The following is a 22,194-nucleotide window of genomic DNA, read 5'->3' as shown; positions in this document are numbered from 1 at the left end:
GTGACCAGATGGGAAATTAGAGAGAGACCAGGTCAGTTTAATTCTGTCAGGGAAGCTTGGTCTATTATCAATCAAGGTTTACAAAAAAGGGTGGTAAAAAATTAAACTTTTACTAAGGTACAATTAATTACTTTAGTAATTTAAAGAAAGAAATGCCTGTCTCTTAAATACTAAGAATTAACACTTTTGTAACTAACAACTGGTACTAAAAATTGTTGCTGAAAGAACAATAGAGAGCTCTGTGAGTTTAATTTCTTTTAATTGGGAGGCGGGAGTAGGTACTAAGGTAAGGTATCACCAAATAATACCTCCAAATTTAGAGATCTGAACTTTGGATATAAGATTTTATCTCCTCAAAATTTGTTCACATGTTTTCTAAGTCCCAATTAAAAAGAGGGAAAAAAATCACGAGTACTCTAAGAACATTTTAGGAGCAAGACAATAAATCTAAGCCATAATTATATAAATCTTACATTAAGAGAAATATTTTTATATTTAGGATTTCATTCAAACAACCAAAAAAGCATAATGTACCCAATGCAAATTGAAGAAAATTTCAGTCATTAGTAGATATAAGGAAGGACAAAATATATATAAGGAAAATACTAATAGTACTTACAATTGGGATGTGAATTTTACAAGAAAAAGGAAAAAGTTAAGAGTCTATGAAAGTAAGGTAGAAAAAGGAAACAGAAATTTTAATTGGATTCTTCAGAGTAGTGAAAAGAAGGTATCTGCACTTAGAAATAAAATGGTAGTAACATTCATGTAAGGTAACTTCCCAAGTTTAACCCAATAAATGTTGAAAAAGATTCTTAAAATTAGCTTTAAAAACCATTATATCGTGTAATGAATATGTGCAATTTAAAATTCCATATATGTCATATCAAAAAATAAAACACTAAGAACACCGTCATACTTCCTTTTAAAAACCTATTAATTATCCTTATCCTTGTTTTAAATTACGTGCATTATCACTTTTTCTTCTGCTCAAAATTTTTAAATGCCACACAAAGAATGTTTCAACAACTGAGCTTAATGTACAGGAAAAAAATATACGCACATACGTATATAAACATACAAACTTTACACAAAAGGGAATATCCCTTAACAAAAAAATAAAAATAGGAGATGGGCTAACCTTTGAACTTTATCTACAATGGTTATTATCCAAATGATGTCTTTAAAATACTGTCTTATTATATGAGAATCTTACAACATGATCAGTAAAATGAGATGAGAAATAGTATTGGAAAAACAAAGATTTTCAAACTAATTAATATGCATTTAGACAATAAAAGATTCTTGCTGAAAACATCATGGGTAGCATAAAAAAAATGAGTAATAATGAAATTAATTGAACTGGCAAAGTAGTTGTTTGCCTCTAAGTATTGCACATTTTGAGGTATAAATTTCCACAATTTGCTTAAGCCCAGCTTATTTTTAAGGTCTGAAAAGGAGAAGGCTAAATAATTTTAAGTTGGAGAGCAACTTTAAAGTCACTGCCCATCTTCACAAACTAGTAAGAAATGTTCTGATTAAATGAAATTTCCACAAAGCTATTTTTAAAAATTAAGGAAAAAAATTTCAACATGGAAAAGATAGAAGAATATCTGAATATTAAATATTCAAACTAACAAGTCTGCCATAGAATTATGTCACAGAAGAAAATTAAAATAAAATGTTTAAGAGCAAATGTTATTGTTTACTTACACTGTATATCTAATATGAAAGAATATCGGATGTCCTTTTCCAAGGCTGGATGTTTTACAACACAGGTAATCCGTCTTCCTCTAGCAAATCTGGTTGGAAACAGCTTGTACTGGCTGACAATTGTTGCCGTTTCATTTGGAAAAGAAGTTGTAGTGGATTCCATTTCACCAAGATCACCTTCCCAGTCAATATGTGCAACTGGCTTTCCAGTGGCTGCGATACAGATGGCTGCTACAGTTTCATTTCCTCCATCAATTAAAGAATCTGGCCCTTTTATCAGGCTCACAGTGGGTTCAACTGTTTACATTAAAAAAAAAAAAATTAGTCACATTTCAATAAAGAATATATTTATATCTTTCCAAGACATATCTAGCCATAGTTCATAAACTTAGGGGAAAATGTATATAAAATCTAGGCTTTAAACATGCTTTTAAGTAATGCTAACATCAGCTAGATCTTGGGAAGAGGAGAAGATCATGAGCTAAGACAACCAAGAACCTCAGCAAGACTTGAAAACTTTAAAGAAGGTTCTCCTTAGGAGAGATACCATTTTTCTTTATAAGGACTGATGAGCTCTCCCTGAAGTTAGTATATGAAAAATTCCTGTAAATTGGGTAACTTTCATTATAAGAGTTTAAGTATTACTCGGAAAGGGGAAAAGATGTAGTTTTAAAACACAGTGCTTCATTTTTCAGCAAAACACTTACAAAAAATATAAATTAAGTTACCAGTATGGAACCTATACAGTTAAAATGTAATGTCAATAATAGCTACGTTTATTAAAATGTGTATTAGAATGTATATCCCATTATCTTCTTCCAGTATAAGAAAGCTCCTCAGCAAGTGAAAGTAACCTTAATGTTCAGACCCTTTCATCTACTTTCCATATAACCTTTCTATCTCTTCAATCTCTTCACATTTTCCAGCAAATTTCATGTGTTTCTTTCTGCATAAATACCTCAGTCTCACCTCATGAACTGTCTCAAGCCTATGGGTTATTCTGTATATTGAGTTTTTATCTCAATAACTTATTCACTTTCAAAGCTTACAACTGATTTTTAATGCCATCTGTTCTTGATTTGTATCTAAATATTTTTCGTAATTTACTTGAGATACTAATATTTTCCTAATGTATTGTATGAGATGTATTATTGTAAAATAGCAAAGGGAAGAGTACATACAACACATGTAATCAATACTTTGTAGCAAACATCTGTGTAAACACCATACTTCTTAATAAAAACAATAGTACCTCCCAGCATGTCTCTCCTTGATCTTAACACCTACCAGCCCAAGTATGAAATCATTATGACGACTCTGGAAATAAATTTTTGCTTACTTTTCATAACAGGTCTACAAGCAACAAATGTAAAGTTTGTAAAACAACAATTATATTTTACCTGTTTCTGAACTTTACATGAATGGTACTAAACTATATATATTTTTATATAGTTCTTCTTTGATTCAACTTCGTGCTCCTGAGATTAATTTATTTGAGAACAATCAGACTTTATTTTAGAATTCAAGATTTTTTTCACTTTTTAAAAATCATTTAAATTTATATGCAGTTCTACAGATTATTAACCGTTGTACAGTTTATTTACCATTGGGTTTTGGTGCTATTTCCTGTTTAGTATAAACAACTTTATAAGAAACATTCTCATTGGTATATCTTGGTATATTTGTACAGGTATTTCTTTACTTTGTCTCTTATAGTGGAATTGCTACTACTATTTTTATTTTCAACTTTACCAGATAATGCCAAAAAGCTTTCCAAAGTAAGAATTTACTACCAGTCTTAGAGCACCTGTTGGTCCAGACACTCACCACAGTTGGTATTGTCTGACTTCTCATGCTTGTCCATCTTATATGCATATAATGGTGTACTGTTGAGACTGTATTTTTTAATTTCTCATGAATGACGTTAAAGTTCCTTCCATGTTTATAGACTATTTGGAATTTCTTCTGCAAAATGCCTATTAAAGCCAATTGCTTTTACTTACTGATTTGGAAGAAGAGCTTTTTTTTTTATTACATGTGGTAAAAATATCCTCTAGCAGTTTAGGGCTTATCTTTTTGCCCTATAGTGTGTTTTGATGAAGAGAAGTTTTTAATTCAATTGTACTAAAATTTACCAGTTTTTAATTTCCCTTTTATGGTTAACTACTTTTATACACTAAAAATCACTTCTCTACTTAAGGCCAATTACTGTGTCATTTTTTTATAGTTTCTTGTTCTCTGCAGAAATTTTATAGATTGACTTAACTCTTCAAATGTTAAACGATGCTGTTTAATAGGCTGTGTCTGATAATTCCAACAACCTATATCTTTGCATGTCTGTTTCTGTTGTCTTATTTGTGCTGCCTGCTACTTGTGGGTTCTTCTTTACTTGTATTCCAGAAAACTATAAGCCTGTGTTTGAATAATTAAGATAGAAATACTGTGAGGTCTAGAATAAAGATAATTTTCCTCCGGAAAAGATCGGAGTTTTCTTCTGCTAAACTCCTGAAATCACTAACCAGTCTAGGACCTCCTAATTTTAAGATCAAACCACTCAGGTCATTATAAACCTGTAAGTTTATAAGAAGGCTGGTTTACTTCTACTAATTTCCTACTATTCTAAAAATGTAAGCCTCTGGATAGCAGATGAATAAGAGAAGGGTTATTAGACATCCCCCATCTTAGCAGAACTACACTTAGAAATCTGTCTCTTGCTTCTTAAGGCTTTCAAAATCCCAGCTATGCACCTCAGTTGTTTCTTCTAAATTATCAGAAGTCCTCAGGTTGCATGCAACTTTCACTGCTAAGCTTATTTCTATTTTTACCTTCTCCTAGACTTGATCTACTAATATTTCTCACTTGTTTTTACTTCCTTGAAGCTTTCAGTGGTATTTTATTTCACACCCATGGGAGAGTTATTTTGAACAACTTACACCATCACTAATTTTTTTTATCTTTGAGGAACTTAAAAATTTATTTTAAAGTCAATTTTAAGTTATATTTCTGCAGGCGACTGGGTGGCTCAGGCAGGTAAGTGGCTGCCTTTGGCTCAGGTCATGATCCTAGGGTCCTGGGATCCAGCACAGCATGTTGGGCTCCCTGCTCAGCAGAGAGCCTGCTTCTCCTTCTCCCTCTGCCTGGTGCTCTGTCTACATGTGTTCTCTAAATAAATCTTAAAAAAAAAAAAAAAAAAAGTTACATTTCTGTTTCTTCTGAAGGAATCAATCTCCTGGTTGTAGACTTTATTAGCTTTCCAAAGTTACTTTTCTCATAGACCTCAATATTTTGGTTAACTTCCCTGTAACCTTCACTGTCTAGTTGTTTTGCTGTTGCTTCCTCTTAAGATGCTATCAAAGGGGGCGCCTGGGTGACCCAGTGAGTTAAGCCTCTGCCTTCAGCTTGGGCCATGATCTCATGGTCCTGGGATAGAGCACTGCATCGGGCTCTCTGCTGGGAGGGTAGTTTGCTTCCCCGTCTCTCTGCCTACTTGTGATCTCTCTCTCTCTCTCGTCAAATAAATAAAATCTGTTAAAAAAAAAAAAAAAGATGCTATCAAAGCCCTCTGTACTCTGAATGGAGGTAACATGGTTTTCCCAGTTCTGTGTGAACAGCAGGATTGCTAGTTAGATCTAATGCTTTCCGGTGGTTCTTTCCCCGACCTCAAAAGATTCCTCTCCATGGACCCAGATCAATACTAACCCAAAGACTTTAAAGGGGCCCTCTGTAGATCTCTAAAACAAACACTCTCTCTCTGATGCTCTCTGCTTTCCAGTATTCTGCTCCACAAATTCTAATCACCTGTCCTCCCTGAATTCCAGAATTTCTCTTTTACTCCCTGATACCATCGTTCTCTGCTTCAAATCCTTGTCACTGAGTTGTACTCTGAAAACTGACTAAGGTGGAAGCCAGAACATTATATGGACTCACCTTGTTTGTTTTCCTTCTTTCAGGGATCATAATCTTACACAGCCTATTGTCCAGTAACAAAAAACTGTTTCTTAAAACTGTTTATTTGCCTGGTTTCTTGTTCTCAGAGAGAGGGCAAATCCAGTCCCTGCTATTCCATCATCTACAGCAAAGGAAGTCTATTTTTTTTTTTTTAAATTATGTTCATTACCCAACATATAGTGGAAGTCTGTATTTTTATTGCAAAAGCAGTATTTCTAAAAATTGGGAAAACAGGGAAAAATTAGGCACAACTACAATACCCTAATGCAATTATTATCATCTTCCACTTCTCTTTTTCTAGTTTCTATATGGATGTAATAATCATGGCATACGTACAATTTTTTGTTTCTTTCCTCCCACAGCAACACTTCTCTTAACCATAATTTTAATAGCTATAAAATATCCCATCAAGAAAAGTAAGCAATTGCAAAACAACTGTTCTACTGTGGGGCATTTGTTGTTAAATTTTCCCAAAGCTTTTTTGTTATATCACATTCCCTTAATTTGATTTCTATTACTACCACTCCACTGAAACTCTAATGTTACCATGTAATCGATAGGCTAAATTTATTTGCCATTCTCTTTGACCATTTGGTAGAATTTCAAACTTTGACACAGTTATTAGCATTCTGTTCAAAAAGAATTAAGTACTAATAATGCCTTAAGGTACCTGTTCTAAGTAATGAATTGCCTTCTAGGCTATACTTTAAGAATACTAGCTGTGTACCACTGGGCGCCTGGGTGGCTCAGTGGGTTAAGCCACTGCCTTCGGCTCGGGTCATGATCTCAGGGTCCTGGGATCGAGTCCTGCATCGGGCTCTCTGCTCAGCAGGGAGCCTGCTTCCTCCTCTGTCTCTCTCTGCCTGCCTCTCTGCCTACTTGTGATCTCTCTCTGTCAAATAAATAAATAAAATCTTAAAAAAAAAGAAAAGAATACTAGCTGTGTACCATTCTTAGGAAAGCCCCCCCCCCAAAAGGTTGTTCAAATCATTTTGTATAAAGCTTAATTCTCACTGTGGAAAAAAGAAAAAGCTACTAAAATAATCTTAAAAATTTTATCTTCTCCTGATATAAGTAGTATTACTTTGCCAGAGTTTTCCTCAAAGCTCTCTTAGAGTTCTTCATTTCAATTTCTTCTGACCTCTGCCCCAATAAGTACTGGGTTCTGGGCTGTCAGTTACTATTTGCATCTCTCTTAGAAACGTTTATCTGATACAAAACTACTATCTACATAATCCCTAATTTCCTTCCTTTTTGATACAAGGCTTGATTCCATAGTTTCTAACCACCTGTCTGGTACTGTTTGCCTATATATCTTCAAACTCAATAAAGCCAATGCTGATTTCATTATCTTAGCCATCCAATCCCAACACCTGGATTTCATTCAGACATGCCCACTGGAATTTATAGTAATATAACTTACACAATCACCAAGGCTGGAAACCTTTTTATGCTCAAACCTCCCTTGTTTCTTGTATCCAATCAGTTACAAAGTCTTGACAGATATTCCTTTGTAATAGCTCCCTTCTTCCCTCAAGTGGCGGAAATCAGAAAATTAATTTCAAGCTTTCATGGCCACATGACTGAAGGATTAAGATTTTAGGACTTCTTCATTTCTTTATTTTTAAAAATTTATTTATTTATTTATTAACATATAATGTATTATTAGACCCAGGGGTACAGGTCTGTGAATTGCCATGTTTACAGACTTCACAGCACTCACCATAGCACATACCTTCCCCAATGTCCATAACCCTACCACTACCTTTCCCTAACCCCCTCGCCCTGGCAACCCTCATTTTTTTTTGTTTGTTTTCTTTTTTTTAAAAGATTTTAATTTATTTGACAGAGATCAAAAGTAGGCAGAGAGGCAGGCAGAGAGAGAGAGGAAGGGAAACAAACTCCCCGCTGAGCAGAGAGCCCCGATCCCAGGACCCTGGAATCATGACCTGAGCCGAAGGCAGAGGCTTAACCCACTGAGCCACCTAGGTGCCCCAACCCTCATTTGTTTGATTAAGAGTCTCTTATGGTTTGTCTCCCTCCCGATCCCATCTTGTTTAATTTGTTCTTTTTGTATCCCTCAAACCCCCCACATTGCCTCTCAACTTCCTCATATCATGGAGATATGATAATTGTCTTTCTCTGAGTGATGTATTTAGATAAGCATAACACCCTCTAGTTCCATCCATGTCGTCACAAATGGCAAGATTTCATTTCTTTGATGGCTGTATAGTATTCAATTGTATATATATCTCTATCTATACACCACATCTTCCTTTATCCATTCATCTATTGATGGACATCTAGGTTCTTTCCATAGTTTGGCTATTGTGGATATCGCTGCTATAAACATCTGGGCGCACGTGCCTCTTCGGATCACTACGTTTGTATCTTTACGGTAAATACCCAGTATTGCAAGTACTGGGTTGTAGGGTAGTTCTATTTTCAACTTTTCGAGGAACCTCCATGTTGTTTTCCAGAATAGTTGCACCAGCTTGTACTCCCACCAACAGTGTAGGAGGGTACCCCTTTCTCCACATCCTCACCAGCAAGTGTCATTTCCTGACTTGCTAATTTTAGCCATTCTGACTGGTGAGAGATGGTATCTCATTGTGGTTTTGATTTGTATTTCCCTGACGCCGAGTGACGTGGAGCACTTTTTCATGTGTCTGTTGGCCATCTGGATGTCTTCTTTGCAGAAATATCTGTTCATGTCCTGTGCCCATTTCGTGATTGGATTATTTGTTCTTTGGGTGTTGAGTTTGATAAGTTCTTCACAGATTTTGGATACTAACCTTTTTTTAAAAAAATTATATTTAATTATTTGACAGAGGGAGAGAGAGATCAGAAGTAGGCAGAGAGGCAGACGGGCGGGGGTGGGGGAGGAACAGGCTTCCTGCTGAGCAGAGAGCCCGATGCAGGGCTCGATCTCAGGACCCTGAGATCATGACCTGAGCTGAAAGCAGAGGTTTAACCCACTGAGCCACCCAGGTGCCCCGGATACTAACCCTTTATCTGATACGTCATTTGCAAGTATCTTCTCCCATTCTGTCAGTTGTCTTTTGGTTTTGTTAACTGTTTCCTTTGCTGTGTAGAAGCCTCTGATCTTGATGAAGTCCTAAAAGTTCATTTTTGCCCTTGCTTCCCTTGCCTTTGGCAATGTTCCTAGGAAGAAGCTGCTGCGGCTGAGGTGGAAGAGGTTGCTACCTGTGTTCTCTTCAAGGCTTTTGAGGGATTCCTTTCTCACACCGAGGTCCTTCATCCATTTTGAGTCTATTTTCATGTGTGGTGTAAGGAAATGGTCCAGTTTCATTTTCCTGCATGTGGCTGTCCCATTTTCCCAACACCAATTGTTAAAGAGGCTATCTTTTTTCCATTGGACATTCTGTCCTGTTTTGTCGAAGATTAGTTGACCATAGAATTGAGGGTCTATTTCTGGGCTATTCTGTTCCATTGATCTATGTGTCTGTTTTTGGACCAGTACCATACTGTCTTGATGATAACAGCTTTGTAATAGAGCTTGAAGTCTGGAATGTGATGCCACCAACTTTGGCTTTCTTTTTCAACATTCCTGTGGCTATTCAAGGTCTTTTCGGGTTCCAATAAATTTTAAGATTATTTGTTCCATTTCTTTGAAAAAAATGGATAGGATTTTGATAGGGATTGCATTAAATGTGTAGATTGTTTTAGGTAGCAGAGACATTTTCACAGTATTTGTTCCTCCAATCCATGAGCATGGAACATCTTTCCATTTCTTTAGTGTCATCCTCAATTTCTTTCATGAGTACTTTATAGTTTTCGGAGTATAGATTCTTTGCCTCTTTGGTTAGGTTTATTCCTAGGTGTATCTTATGGTTTTGGATGCAATTGTAAATGGGATTGACTCCTTAATTCCTCTTTCTTCAGTCTTCTTGTTGGTGTAAAGAAATGCAATTGATTTCTGTGCACTGATTTTATATCCTGATACTTTACTGAATTCCTGTAGAAGTTCTAGCAGATTTGAGTCTTTTGGGTTTTTCACATAAAGGATCATATTTTCAGAGTGATAGTTTGACTCCTTCTTTGTCGATCTGGATGCCTTTAATTTCTCTTTGTTGTCTGATTACTGAGGCTAGGACTTCTAGTAATATGTTGAATACCAGTGGTGATAATGGACATCCCTGCCGTGTTCCTGACCTTAGCGGAAAAGCTCTCAGTTTTTCTCCATTGAGAATGATATTCGCTATTGGTTTTCCATAGATGACTTTGATGATATTGAGGTATGTACCCTCTATCCCTACACTTTGAAGAGTTTTGATCAGGAAAGGTTGCTGTATTTTGTCAATGCTTTTTCAGCATCTATTGAAAGTGTCATATGGTTCTTGTTCTTTTATTAATGTATTGTATCACATTCATTGATTTGCAGATGTTGAACCAACCTTGCAGCCCTGGGATAAATCCCACTGGGTCGTGATGAATAATCCTTTTAATGTACTGTTGGATCCTACTGGCTAGTATTTTGGTGAGAATTTTTGCATTTGTGTTCATCAAGGATCCTGGTCTGTAATTCTCTTTTTTGATGGGATCTTTGTCTGGTTTTGGGATTAAGGTAATGCTGGCCTCATGCAATGTGTTTGGAAGTTTTCCTTCCATTTCTATTTTCTGGAACAGTTTCAGGAGAATAGGAATTAATTCTTTCAATGTTTGGTAGAATTCTCCTGGGAAGCGATCTGGCTCTGGTCTGTTTGTTGGGAGATTTTTGATGACTGCTTCAATCTCTTTATTGGTTATGGGTCTGTTCAGGTTTTCTATTTCTTCCTGGTTCAGTTGTGGTAGTTTATACATCTCTAGCAATGCCTCCATTTCTTCCACATTGTTAAATTTGCTGGCATATAGTTGCTCATAATATGTTCTTATAAATGTTTGTATTTCTTTAGTATTGGTTGTGATCTCTCCTCTTTCATTCATGATTTTATTTATTTGGGTCCTTTCTCTTTTCTAATTTAATAAGTCTGGCCAGGGGTTAATCAATTTGATTAATTCTTTCAAAGACCCTGCTCCTAGTTTTGTTGGTTTGTTCTATTGTTCTTTTGGTTTCTATTTCATTGATTTCTGCTCTGATCTTTATTTCTCTTCTCCTGCTGGGTTTAGGTTTTCTTTGCTGTTCTTTCTCCAGCTCCTTTAGGTGTAGCCTTAGATTGTGTATTTGAGACCTTTCTTGTTTCTTGAGAAAGGCTAGGATTGCTATATATTTTCTTCTCAGGACTTCCTTTGCTGTGTCCCACAGATTTTGAACCGTTGTGTTTTCATTATCATTTGTTACTATGAATTTTTTCAATTCTTCTTTAATTTCCTGGTTGAGCCATTCATTCTTCAGAACGATGCTCTTTAGTCTCCATATATTTGGGTTCTTTCCAAATTTCCTCTTGAAATTGAGTTCCAGCTTCAGAGCATTGTGGTCTGAAAAAATGCTGGAAATGATCCCAATCTTCTGATACCAGTTGAGACCTGATTTGTGACCCAGGATGTGATCTATTCTGGAGAATGTTCCATGTGTACTAGAGAAGAATGTGTAGTTCTGTTGCTTTGTGATGGAATGTTCTGAATCTATGTGTGATGTCCACCTGGTCCAATGTGTCATTTAAGGCCTTTATTTCCTTGTTGTTCTGTTGCTTAGATGATCTGTCCATTTCAGTGAGGGCGTTGTTAAAGTCTCCTACTATTATTGTATTTTTGTCGATGTGTTTCTTCGATTTCGTTATTAATTGGTTTATATAGTTGGCTGCTCCCATGTTAGGGGCATAGGTATTTAAAATTGTTAGGCCTTCTTGTTGGACAAACCCTTTGAGTATGATATAGTGTCCTTCCTCATCTCTTAGAATAGTCTTTGGCTTGAAATCTAATTGATCTGATATAAGCATTGGCACCCCAGCTTTCTTTAGATGTCCATTAGGATGGTAAACTGTTTTCCACCCCCTCGCTTTAAATGTGGAGGTGTCTTTGGGTCTAAAATGAGTTTCTTGTAGACAGCATATTGATGGGTTTTGTTTTTTTAATCCATTCTGATACCCTGTGTCTTTTGATTGGGGCATTTAGTCCATTTACATTCAGGGTAACTATTGAGACATATGAATTTAGTGCCATTTTATTGCCTGTAAGGTGACTATTACTGTGTATTATTTCTATTCCTTTCTGGTCTACTACTTTTAGGCTCTCTCTTTGCTTAGAGGACCCCTTTCAATATTTCCTGTAGGGCTGGTTTGGTATTTACAAATTCTTTTAGTTTTTGTTTGTCCTGGAGGCTTTTTATCTCTCCTTCTATTTTCAATGATAGCCTAGCTGGATATAGTATTCTTGGCTGCATGTTCTTCTCATTTAGTGCTCTGAATATATCATGTCAGTTCTTTCTGGACTGCCAGGTCTCTGTGGATAAGTTCACTGCCAATCTAATATTTTTACCACTGTATGTTATAGGCTTCTTGTCCCGAACTGCTTTCAAAATTTTCTCTTTGTCACTAAGACTTGTAAATTTTACTATTAGATGATGGGGCATGGACCTATTCTTATTGATTTTGAGGGGGTTCTCTGCACCTCCTGGATTTTGATGCTTGTTCCCTTTGCCATATTAGGGAAATTCTCTACAATAATCCTCTCCAATATACCTTCTGCTCCCCTCTCTCTTTCCTCTTCTTCTGGAATCCCAATTATTCTAATGTTTTTCATCTTATGGTATCACTTATCTCTCCAATTCTCCTCTCATCGTTCAGTAGATGTTTGTCTCTCTTTTGCTCAGCTTCTTTATTCTCTGTCACTTGGTCTTCTATATCACTAATTCTCTCTTCTGCCTCATTTATCCTAGAAGTAAGAGACTCCATTTTTGACTGCATCTCATTAATAGCTTTTTTTATTTCAGCTTGATTAGATTTTAGTTCTTTTATTTCTCCAGAACGGGCTTTTATTTCTCCAGACAGGTTTCTCTAATATCTTACATGCCTTTTTCGAGCCCGGCTAGCACCTTGAGAATCATAATTCTGAACTCTAGATCTGACATATTACCAATGTCTGTATTGATTAGGTCCTTAGCCTTCGGTACTGCCTCTTGTTCTTTTTTTTTTTTTTGTGGTAAATTTTTCAGCCTTGTCATTTTATCCAGATCAGAATATATGAAGGAGAGAATAAAATACTAAAAGGGTGGCAAAGATACCAGGAAAATGTGCTTGCACTAGGCTAAGTAATCTGCTCTGGTTCACTTTTGGGAGCTTTTGTTCCCTGAAGGCTTTCTGTAGAGCTCTGGAGAACGGGAATGAAAATGGTGGCTTCCCAATCTCAGCCTGGAGTAATTGGAGAGCTCAGGGCCCCATTCCTCAGTGCACCCTCAGAGAAAAGCATTCAATCACTCTCATCTCCCTGGCCTCTGGCCACACTCCGAGCTCACCCAGCCTGTGACCAAGCGTCTCTGTCTCTGGCACACAGCTCCGCCTGGAGTCTCCAAACCCAGAAGATCCCTGCGGCTCTTCGGGGGAGGTGGGGGGCTCTCCCTGGATCTTCTGGAGTCCCTGCTCAAAAAGCAGTGGCCTGACTATGCCACGGATCAAAGTTTAAGGTAACCCCAAGTTGAGAGCTCACTCCTCGGCTCTGTCTCTGTAGCCAGCTTCCTTGCTCTACTACCTGTGAGCTCTGCAACACTCAGACACCCCTGATTCTTCTGTGACCCCATGGGATCTGAGACCACACTGCCCCCAAGTGGGCTTCAAGCTGCCTTAGCCTCTGGAGCCATGTCCCTCAGTGGAGCAGACTTTTAAAAGTTCTGATTTTGTGCTCCGTTGCTCCCCTGCTTGCTGGGAGCTGGCCTCTCCCTCTGCAGTCTATCTTTCCGTCGCTTTGGATTCACTCCTCCGCAGGTCCTACCTTTCAGAAAGTGGTCAATTTTCTGTTTCTAGAATTGCTGCTCTTCTTCTCTTTGATCTCCTGTTGGGATTTGTAGGTGTTCGGAAAGTTTTGATAAACTACCTAGCTGATCTCCTGCTACCTGATATGATCTCAGCCTGCTACTCCTCTGCCATCTTGACTCCTCCCTCGGACCTCTTCATTTCAATCCATCAAAAACACCTAACTAACCTTCATAAATCATAACTTTTATCACATTACTCCCTAAATCTAGTCTATTATGACTTAAATATCCCTCTAAGCAAGGTGAGAAGGTGATCAAACCAGTGTTTCTCAAACTTTGTTCTGTATACGAATCACTTAGAAATCCTGCTAAAATGTAGACTTATCATTCAATAAGTTTGAAAGGGACCCAAAATCCTATATTTCTAATAAACTCCCAAGTGATGCCAATGCTGCCAGTTCAGCAACCACACTTTACATAGCAGGAATCTGAGGGTAGAAGAAGGGAGGCAAGAAGTACAATATCTTATACCAATTTGGCATTTCCAGTAATAAAAAGCTCAAATTCTCCATTATAACATTCAAGTTACTTTAATGCAGTCCTACTCAAACTTTCTAGCCTTTAGTTCTTGTACTTTACATAAATCCTCTGAACAATTAAAAAATTATTCAGTGATTCCACTAATGAGTGATTTCACTAATTGCTCAACAATGAGTGATCTCTCCTCTCCTCTTCCAGAGGACCCTTGGCAATATCTAGAGACATTCTAAGTTATCATCACTGAAAGACCCACCAGATGCTAGCAGCAGTCTTTCAGTGACGATAACGTAGAATGTCTCCACAGACATTGCCAAATAGTCTACAATGGACAGGACAGCTCACTAGAGCAAAGAATTACAGCCCAAAATGTCAACAACGCTGATGCTAAAAAGAACTCTGCCTTATTGTATATTGTTTTCTGCCTCCCCGCACTGGCTCATTTACTCTCCCTATACTTACTTCCCTCTGCTTACCCCAAACCTATCCAAAATTCAACGACTGGTTCAACTGTTTTTCTATACAACTTTTGTAGACTACTAAGTTTTACCAATCCGTTCCTATACCCTACTTAAATAACACTCATGGTGTATGGCTGCTGTATACCAGGAATTCTTGTAGGCCTTAAAGATAAAGTTAAATTTTAAAGTACAGAGTTGCAGTCCACCATGTGTTTATAATGTAGAAAACACACAACAAACAGTATGGTAACTGCTGCAATAGATAAGCTCAAGAAAAAATGGCAAAAGAGCCAAAAAAAGAAAGAAAGAAAAAAAAATCAAACTGCAAGTGGGTATATATTTCAACAATGGCTTTCTAAAAGGATGTGGATTGATAAATAGCAGTTAAATATAAGAACTAGGAAGACAGGAAGAAAAAGAAAGCAATCCAAGAAGAAAGAAAAACACATGTAAAACAAAAACAGGTATTATCAGAACTGCAAATAGTTCATCATGATTATTTGTGTTGTAAAGTGGAGAAAAAGATGAAATAGATGAAGCTAGATACATAGGCGTGGTGAAGATCATGACTAGTCTTATACTATAAGCACTCCTCAGTTTTAAATCACTGGTAACTTAGAGGCAATTACTAAAATTTAAAGCAAAAAAAAACCCTTACTCCAATGGGTTCCCGCTTCCACATAAAACTACTGTTTTCTAGCCATTGAATTTTTTTTATGACCTTTTTTACCCTGATGGCCTGCACTTGATTTTTCAGGTATTTATTTTTGCCTTCTTTTTTGTTTTGTTTGTTTGTGGACCTATTCTTTTTTTTTTTTTTTTGTAATGTTAATGTTAGTCACCATACAGTACATCATTAGTTTTTGATTCAGTGTTCCAGGATTCATTCTTTGTGTATAACACCCAATGCTCCCTGCCTTCTAGTCAAAGTTTCTCAAAAGTATCTGTTTCATAAACATGAGTTATATTTTCCCACAGGTGTTCAGGCAGTGTCATAAACATATGAAATTCTCAAATATTTAATTTTATTTCTATTTTTAAATAGTATCTCTCAACATGAAAAAATACCTGACAAGAGCTGGACAAAATGGCTTTCCTGCATGTCAGAGACCCTGAAGTAATGCCTTTAAATATTAGGGGCAGTACACTTGTTTGCTGCTCTGGAAGCAGACACTAAGACCAAGTGAGGAGCACAAAGTGCTCTTTACTAGGGTGTAACACCCAGAAGGAAAGTGAAGAAAGAGGTTGAGGAGGGGAGCTATCAGCAGATCCAACCAAGTCCCCAACAGACAAACAGGCAGATGCAAAGACTGCCTGTTAAAGGAGTCCTACTTTGATTGGAAAATGCTAAGGTTGCTATTACTCCTTAATCTTTACTCTGGTATTCTAAAAATATAAGCCAGTATTTCCAAATTGGTATACCTTTCACTGCAAATGGCTATCTTAACAATAATAAGCTCATTTTAAATTCCTCCATAAATTCTAAGTTATAAGAAAGGAAAAAGCAAAAGACTGCTCATTAGAAGCAAAGGCCCAAGGATCAAACAGCTATGAAATCCACAGTGGCAGATGTAAAATCTGATTTCAGAAACATGGAAATATATCAATGGCTCTAAGACAACAGTCATTTAAGTAAATGGACAAGCTTATTTAAAAATGGAAATTTAAAGTTTGAAATTTTGAGAAAGAATACTGAAAACTCAAAAACACTCAGCATTTTAGTATTATAATTAAAAACCAATCTTTCATGAAAAAAGTAAAATAACTAAGAACCACACAGCATTACACAGGTAGGTAGGTAGATACAAAATTTTGTTTAAATTGAGAGAGCAGAGAATCACAGATTTTTAAGAAAACACTTGAAAAATCATATCTGAATTATTTTAAATCTAGGTTTACGTATATACAGTCAATTATTTTAAAATCTTGAAAAAATTTTTATTATAATCCTTGCCAGTACCACCAAAATATACAATTCAAGCATACCTACCTAATACAGTTACAGTTGTAGAGGATTGAGCATTTCCAAGCGGGAATGTAACAGCTTTGCATATGTATTTTCCAGAATCAGAAAATCCTATGTTATGTAGAGTAATTGTCGCATCATTAAGTGAATAGTTTTTAAATAAGACTCTTCCCTGATATTCTCCTTGAACAGAGAATCCATACTGAGGATGATGAACTGCAACAGTCTGTGAACTTTTGCCATGGATCTTCTCCCATGAAATTTGTGTTATAGTTTCATTTACTTCAATTAAACACTTCAATGAAACATTCTTTCCCCATACTGCTGTGACATGTGGCTCCACAATAATTGGCCCAGCTAAGGCACCTATGGGGGAAAAAATAGTTCTTAAAAATAGAAAAAAGTTATACTAACATATGATCATTCTCCCTCCCTGCTTGTTTCTCTCTGTCCCTCCCACTTACCCTTCTATAGATGCTCACCTGCATGTCCATGCACATTCACATACACACATACATTTATGACTAAATAACAGGAAGAGCTCAAAAGAGGTAGATGTTCCTGGGGCTGAATGTTAGACCCAAAGAGTGACTCTCAAATAAATCAAATACCTGTCAATATGTGTCGCAGTGGGAAAAGCACTACATTGGGCCGAGAATAAGCTTGGAAGGAGATCATTCCCCAGTCAAGCCTCCAGATGAGATCCCAGCCCTGACACCTCTGACTGCAGTCTTGTGAAAGACTCTGAGGCACAGAACCCAGCTGAGCCATGCATGAATTTCTGACACAAAGAGAGATAATAAATGCATGTCGTTTAAAAGCCACTGAATTTTAGAGTAATTTATAATTTGTAATAGATCACTAATACGTATCTTCTGGAGGATTCCTCTATCAAGAATCTCTATTAAAAAACTTCATTTAAGATAGATCAACTACTAGAAAACATTAATTTAAAAAATTATGTAAATGTGAAATCAATTTTTTTCTATTTCATGGATGAAGAAAAATAATTCCATAAGCAAAAGTTAAAATGAAATGACATCAAATTTCTCCCTTGTAATACTGACTTCCGTGGTCCAAATCTAAATTATTTTAGGATAAATAAAACCAATATTTATGAATACTAAAGTCAAGCAAGATGCTACTGATCGACAAGTATATTAGAACATATATATAAAGCCCTTGGAGAGTTTACGACTCATGTGTCCTGATAAAATAAATATTCAAATTCAGAAGTAAACCAGTATAAACACTCAAACATGGAAACTGTAGAAACAATACACTGTACAAATAGTATCTTTGAAATTTAAGGTCTTATTAATATTTTTAAATAAATACAAAAATGTAGAGAGTATCACTTTAAAAATAACCAAGAAAAATGTATTTAAACATGTTTAAAGAGTTCTAAACAACAACAAAAACTTCACAAATTATTTCCACTAACTCTTTTTGGGAGGAAAACAACATAAATGATATATAAAATATAACTAGGCAAGGAACTAGATATATAAAATATAACTAGGCAAGAACTAGGCAAATTATGCCATCCAAATTGTAAATGAATTTTTAAAAAGAAGTAAACAAACAAGAGAGTGAATTGTACCATTTAGGAGATGACTGAAGATGTATTACGAAAAAGGACAGACAATTCACAGTGACTATACTTAACAGCTAAGGAAGAAAAGGGTTTTTTAACCATTGCCCCAAAAAAGTACTAAGACCTCAAAATTTTACCACTGTGTTCTACCATGCTTTCAAGTATAGATAATTACTAAGTTGATATATAAATTTTATAAGTACTGTAATGTATTTTAGCAAGCTATCATAAGTCTAGTACTAAACCAGAATATACATATAAAAGGACAATTTATGAATATTAAATTTTTCATATGTTATGAAATAATACCTAGCTTTTTGTTTAAAGAAAAAGACATAATGATGAAGTAGGAAATTCCAAGAATATAAAGAGATTTTTAAACTATCACACTGAAAGCTCACATTGACTTCCTCATTTGAGGTTGAAAAGGCATTTTATAAAATTTAGCATTCATTATCTGAATTTTTAAAAAACTCTAACAACTAAGGAAAAAAGGATTTTTATAAATTTTTATTAACATATAATATGTAATATAGATTTATATATAAGTAATTTTGTACATAAAATTCATATAAATATAAATTATACAAATATATACATATAAAAATTATTTATATATAAAATAAATTTATATATAAATATAAATATGTGATATATTTTTAATTAACATACAATGTAACATATAATGCCCCATCTGTGAATCATCAGGCTTATACATTTCACAGCCCTCACCATAGCACATACCCTCTCCAATGTCCGTAACCCAACCACCCTCTCCCTATTGGAAAAAAGGATTCTTTTTTTTTTTTTTTTTAAAGATTTTATTTATTTATTTGACAGAGAGACAGATCACTAGTAGGCAGAGAGGCAGGCAGAGAGAGGAGGAAGCAGGCTCCCTGCTGAACAGAGAGCCTGATGTGGGGCTCGATCCCAGGACCTTGAGATCGTGACCAGAGCTGAAGGCAGGTCTTTAACACACTGAGCCACCGAGAAGCCCAGAAAAAAGGATTCTTAATAATAAAGTAGATTCTTCTCAAATCAGTGGCCATCATCAACACTAGAAAAAGGGGGCATTGCTATTAAAAAAGATCGAGACAAAATGGTGCAGTATCATTATCACTGTTCAAATGAAAACGGAAATTCCAGCGCAATGATGTAGAAAGAAAGAAAGAAAGAGAAAGAGGGAAGATAAAGCATTAGAAAGAAACAGACAGAATTATTATTTGAAAAACTTGTTAACTGAAAAATCTAAGGCGGCCAAGTAAAGGGTGCATATAAAATATGGGTGCATATAAAACATGCAAAATATATTCAAAATATATAATCAACATGTTAGGATAAGTGATAATCTTTACAAATTTATTACAGAAAAAACAATATCTGTAAAACATTAATATTTCAAATGCCCATGAATAAAGTTGTGAAGAACTAATAAACCTGAGCAATTGACTCGAATAAATGTAACATGTGTCATATTCCTGTAGGAAAAATTAATGCTATTTAGAAATCATATCTCCCCATACCACACAAATTCAATGCAACTGCAATGAAATTTCTGATAAAAGTTCTTGAAACAAGACTAGGAACAATAGCTAAGAAATATTTCTAAAACATCAATGGTCCAGTAGGAGGGAGGCGAAATGCTAAAGTAAAAATAATAAAAAGCTTACTATTAGTATCTGAACACAATTTAAAGTACACAAACTGACCTATAAATTTATCAGTACTATTATATATATTGTACTGATATACAACAATATTTTTCTATGAGCGGGGAAATAATGAATTAGTCAAGATGCTGAAAGGACAAGAGCTAAATTCTTGGAAATGGATCCCTGATTCACACTAAACACACACACACATGACTGAAGATCAAAATGTAAAAAACAGGCACATGTGTGCGCACATATACTGACACTAACTTTGTATATTCTGGCAAACAACATTAGTTATTCCTAGAGAGTGGGATACTGAGGATTTTGGAAAGAACTTTCAATTTTTACTTTGTGTTCCTGTTTGATGTCAAAATCATTTATAAGTAATGTTCACCATAATAGCAAATTAAAAATAAGAATAAGCAGAATTAAAATTCTCCTCAGGTGGAAATGGAAAAGAGATAGGATAAGGTGTTAGGGACTGAGTATTTGCACTTCCCCAAATTTCTTATTGCAGCCCTAATCTCTAAATTGATAATGTCTATAGATGGGGCCCTTGTGTGGTAATCAAATATATGAGGTATTGAGGGTAGAGCCCCTATGGTGACATTATGGGTCATACAAGAAAAGGAAGAAAGACAAGCTCTCTCTCTTTCTACTATGTGAGGACAAAGCAAGAAAGTGTCTGTCTTCAAGTCAAGAAGAGGGTCCTCATCAGGAATGGAATCTGCTCACACCTTGATCTTGGACTTCTCAGTTTCCAAAACTGTGAAAAAGAAGTATCTGTTGTTTAAGCCACCCAGTCCATAGTGCTTTGTTATAGCAAACTGATCACCAAGACGTTAACCTGGGAGGGATTATGCTAAATCATATCTCCTTTCAACTGGTAAGAACTATGGCCTAGTGAGCCACCATTAATGAAGGGGACTATTTGGAGACAGGAAAAAGAAAAAAAAGAATCCACTGACTCAAAAACATATTTATAACATGTAAATATATTCTACAGTATTTAAATAGGGAAATCCACTCTCAGCATAAAAGGTAGAAAAGCCACCTAGAAAAGAGTTTAATAGATTTGACCAGAAAAACTGATCCCTTAGTAAAGAGAGCTTGAGTAGATTTAAGAAACTACAAATGGCTATTTTTAGTATGTTTTTAATTTTACTCATAAATATTAACAACTATCAAGTTTTTCTTCTTCATCTTTTGTTTTAATATCTAGGAGATAATGACTAATTTTTACTTTCCAATTTTTCTACAAAATTATTCTGGGTAATTTTTGCAAAAGTAAACTTGGGAAATTTTCTATTTTCTATTGTTTCAACCCTTAAATCCCTGAAGAAGTTTTGATAATCTGGCTCTCCCTTAGATTCCATGAGCTTCTAATAATGTATCTCCTTTTTTGTGTTTTAGTCAGCCAAAGTTAAGCATCTGTTCCCTGCGAATAAGTGTATAACTTTCCAATCCTAGACAAAACCCCAAAGTTAAAAACCACTTCTAAGAAAGATTTCCCCCCCATGGAATCTTAAAACTGCGGAGAAAGAGTTTCTCCACCATGGTTCTTATCCAAAGTCACTATTCAAATGCCTCATTTCTCAAGGTCTCCAGAACACTGAGACTACCCCTACCCCTTTCTTCCCATCTTCCATATGGAGTTTGAAGGAGAGAAGTGTATCCTGAAGAAACATAAATGTTTATTTCTAAAGACCTAAATTATTTGAAGTAACTTCATCATTAGGAATGACATAAGTCTAAAATATAAAGAGGCTAAGGAACAGCAAAGACTTTATCCTTTCATATCTGGCAAGACCCTATCTGACATTGTCAGAATGTATTCCTGGCTACTGTATACTCTAGAGACCAAAGAAAAACATATCATTTGTACCATTAACTGATTAATTGTCCTTTCAGAGAGAAAGAAAAGTGTTTCCCTCCTACCTGTAGCTCCCATGAAAACACTAGATCTGTGAAAATAAAGCTGTCTGGATTTTTCATGTATATTTGAATTTATTTATTTAGAGCATACAGAGAACACAAATCATTTGGAAATATTCAAAAAACAATTGTGACAGAAAAATAAAATGTTAACGATTCATGTACTCTAACTTTTATGGGTTATTTAAAAACAAAAACAAACAAAATGACTTGACATTCATATTAGAGATCACATTAAAGTGCTAAAATCCAAGTATAAAGTGGTAACAGTTCACTGCCTCTCCCTCTCCCACTACCCCTACTTATAGTCTCTCTCTCACTGCCATCTGTCAAATAAATAAAATCTTAAAAAAAAAAAAAAATTGCTAAGGTGAATTAAAGACCGAAATAAATGGAAAGGTAAACTTTTCTCATAGGTTAAAAGACTCAATATTCTTAAAATACTAATTTTTTTCTATATTGTGCTACTGATTAAACACAATCCCAATCTGAATTCAAGCAGATTTTTATAA

At 35.5% G+C, this 22,194-nt stretch overlaps 1 protein-coding gene across 5 annotated transcripts in view; it reads right to left on the bottom strand.

The window, feature by feature from the left end:
* The window catches only part of NECTIN3 (nectin cell adhesion molecule 3), a 128,087-nt gene that overhangs the window by 72,665 nt on the left and 33,228 nt on the right, over positions 1–22,194 (bottom strand). For 4 of the 5 annotated variants that reach the window (XR_006384965.1, XM_044251359.1, XM_044251361.1 and 1 more), the window contains exons 1-3: positions 17,107–17,198; positions 16,520–16,861; positions 1,714–2,010 (exon numbers count right to left, since the gene is read on the bottom strand). Coding sequence is in view for 4 of the 5 variants with exons in the window: in XM_044251359.1 (XP_044107294.1) it covers positions 1,714–2,010; positions 16,520–16,861; positions 17,107–17,173 (706 nt within the window). In the remaining variant the exon portion in view is untranslated. Of the gene's footprint in view, positions 1–1,713; positions 2,011–16,519; positions 16,862–17,106; positions 17,199–22,194 lie in introns of those variants that run through there. The other variant, XM_044251360.1, reaches the window with a different exon arrangement.

Source organism: Neovison vison, chromosome 6 (assembly GCF_020171115.1).
Source record: "Neovison vison isolate M4711 chromosome 6, ASM_NN_V1, whole genome shotgun sequence".
Lineage (NCBI taxonomy): Eukaryota > Metazoa > Chordata > Mammalia > Carnivora > Mustelidae > Neogale > Neogale vison.
This window is presented reverse-complemented; position numbering and strand designations above follow the sequence as displayed.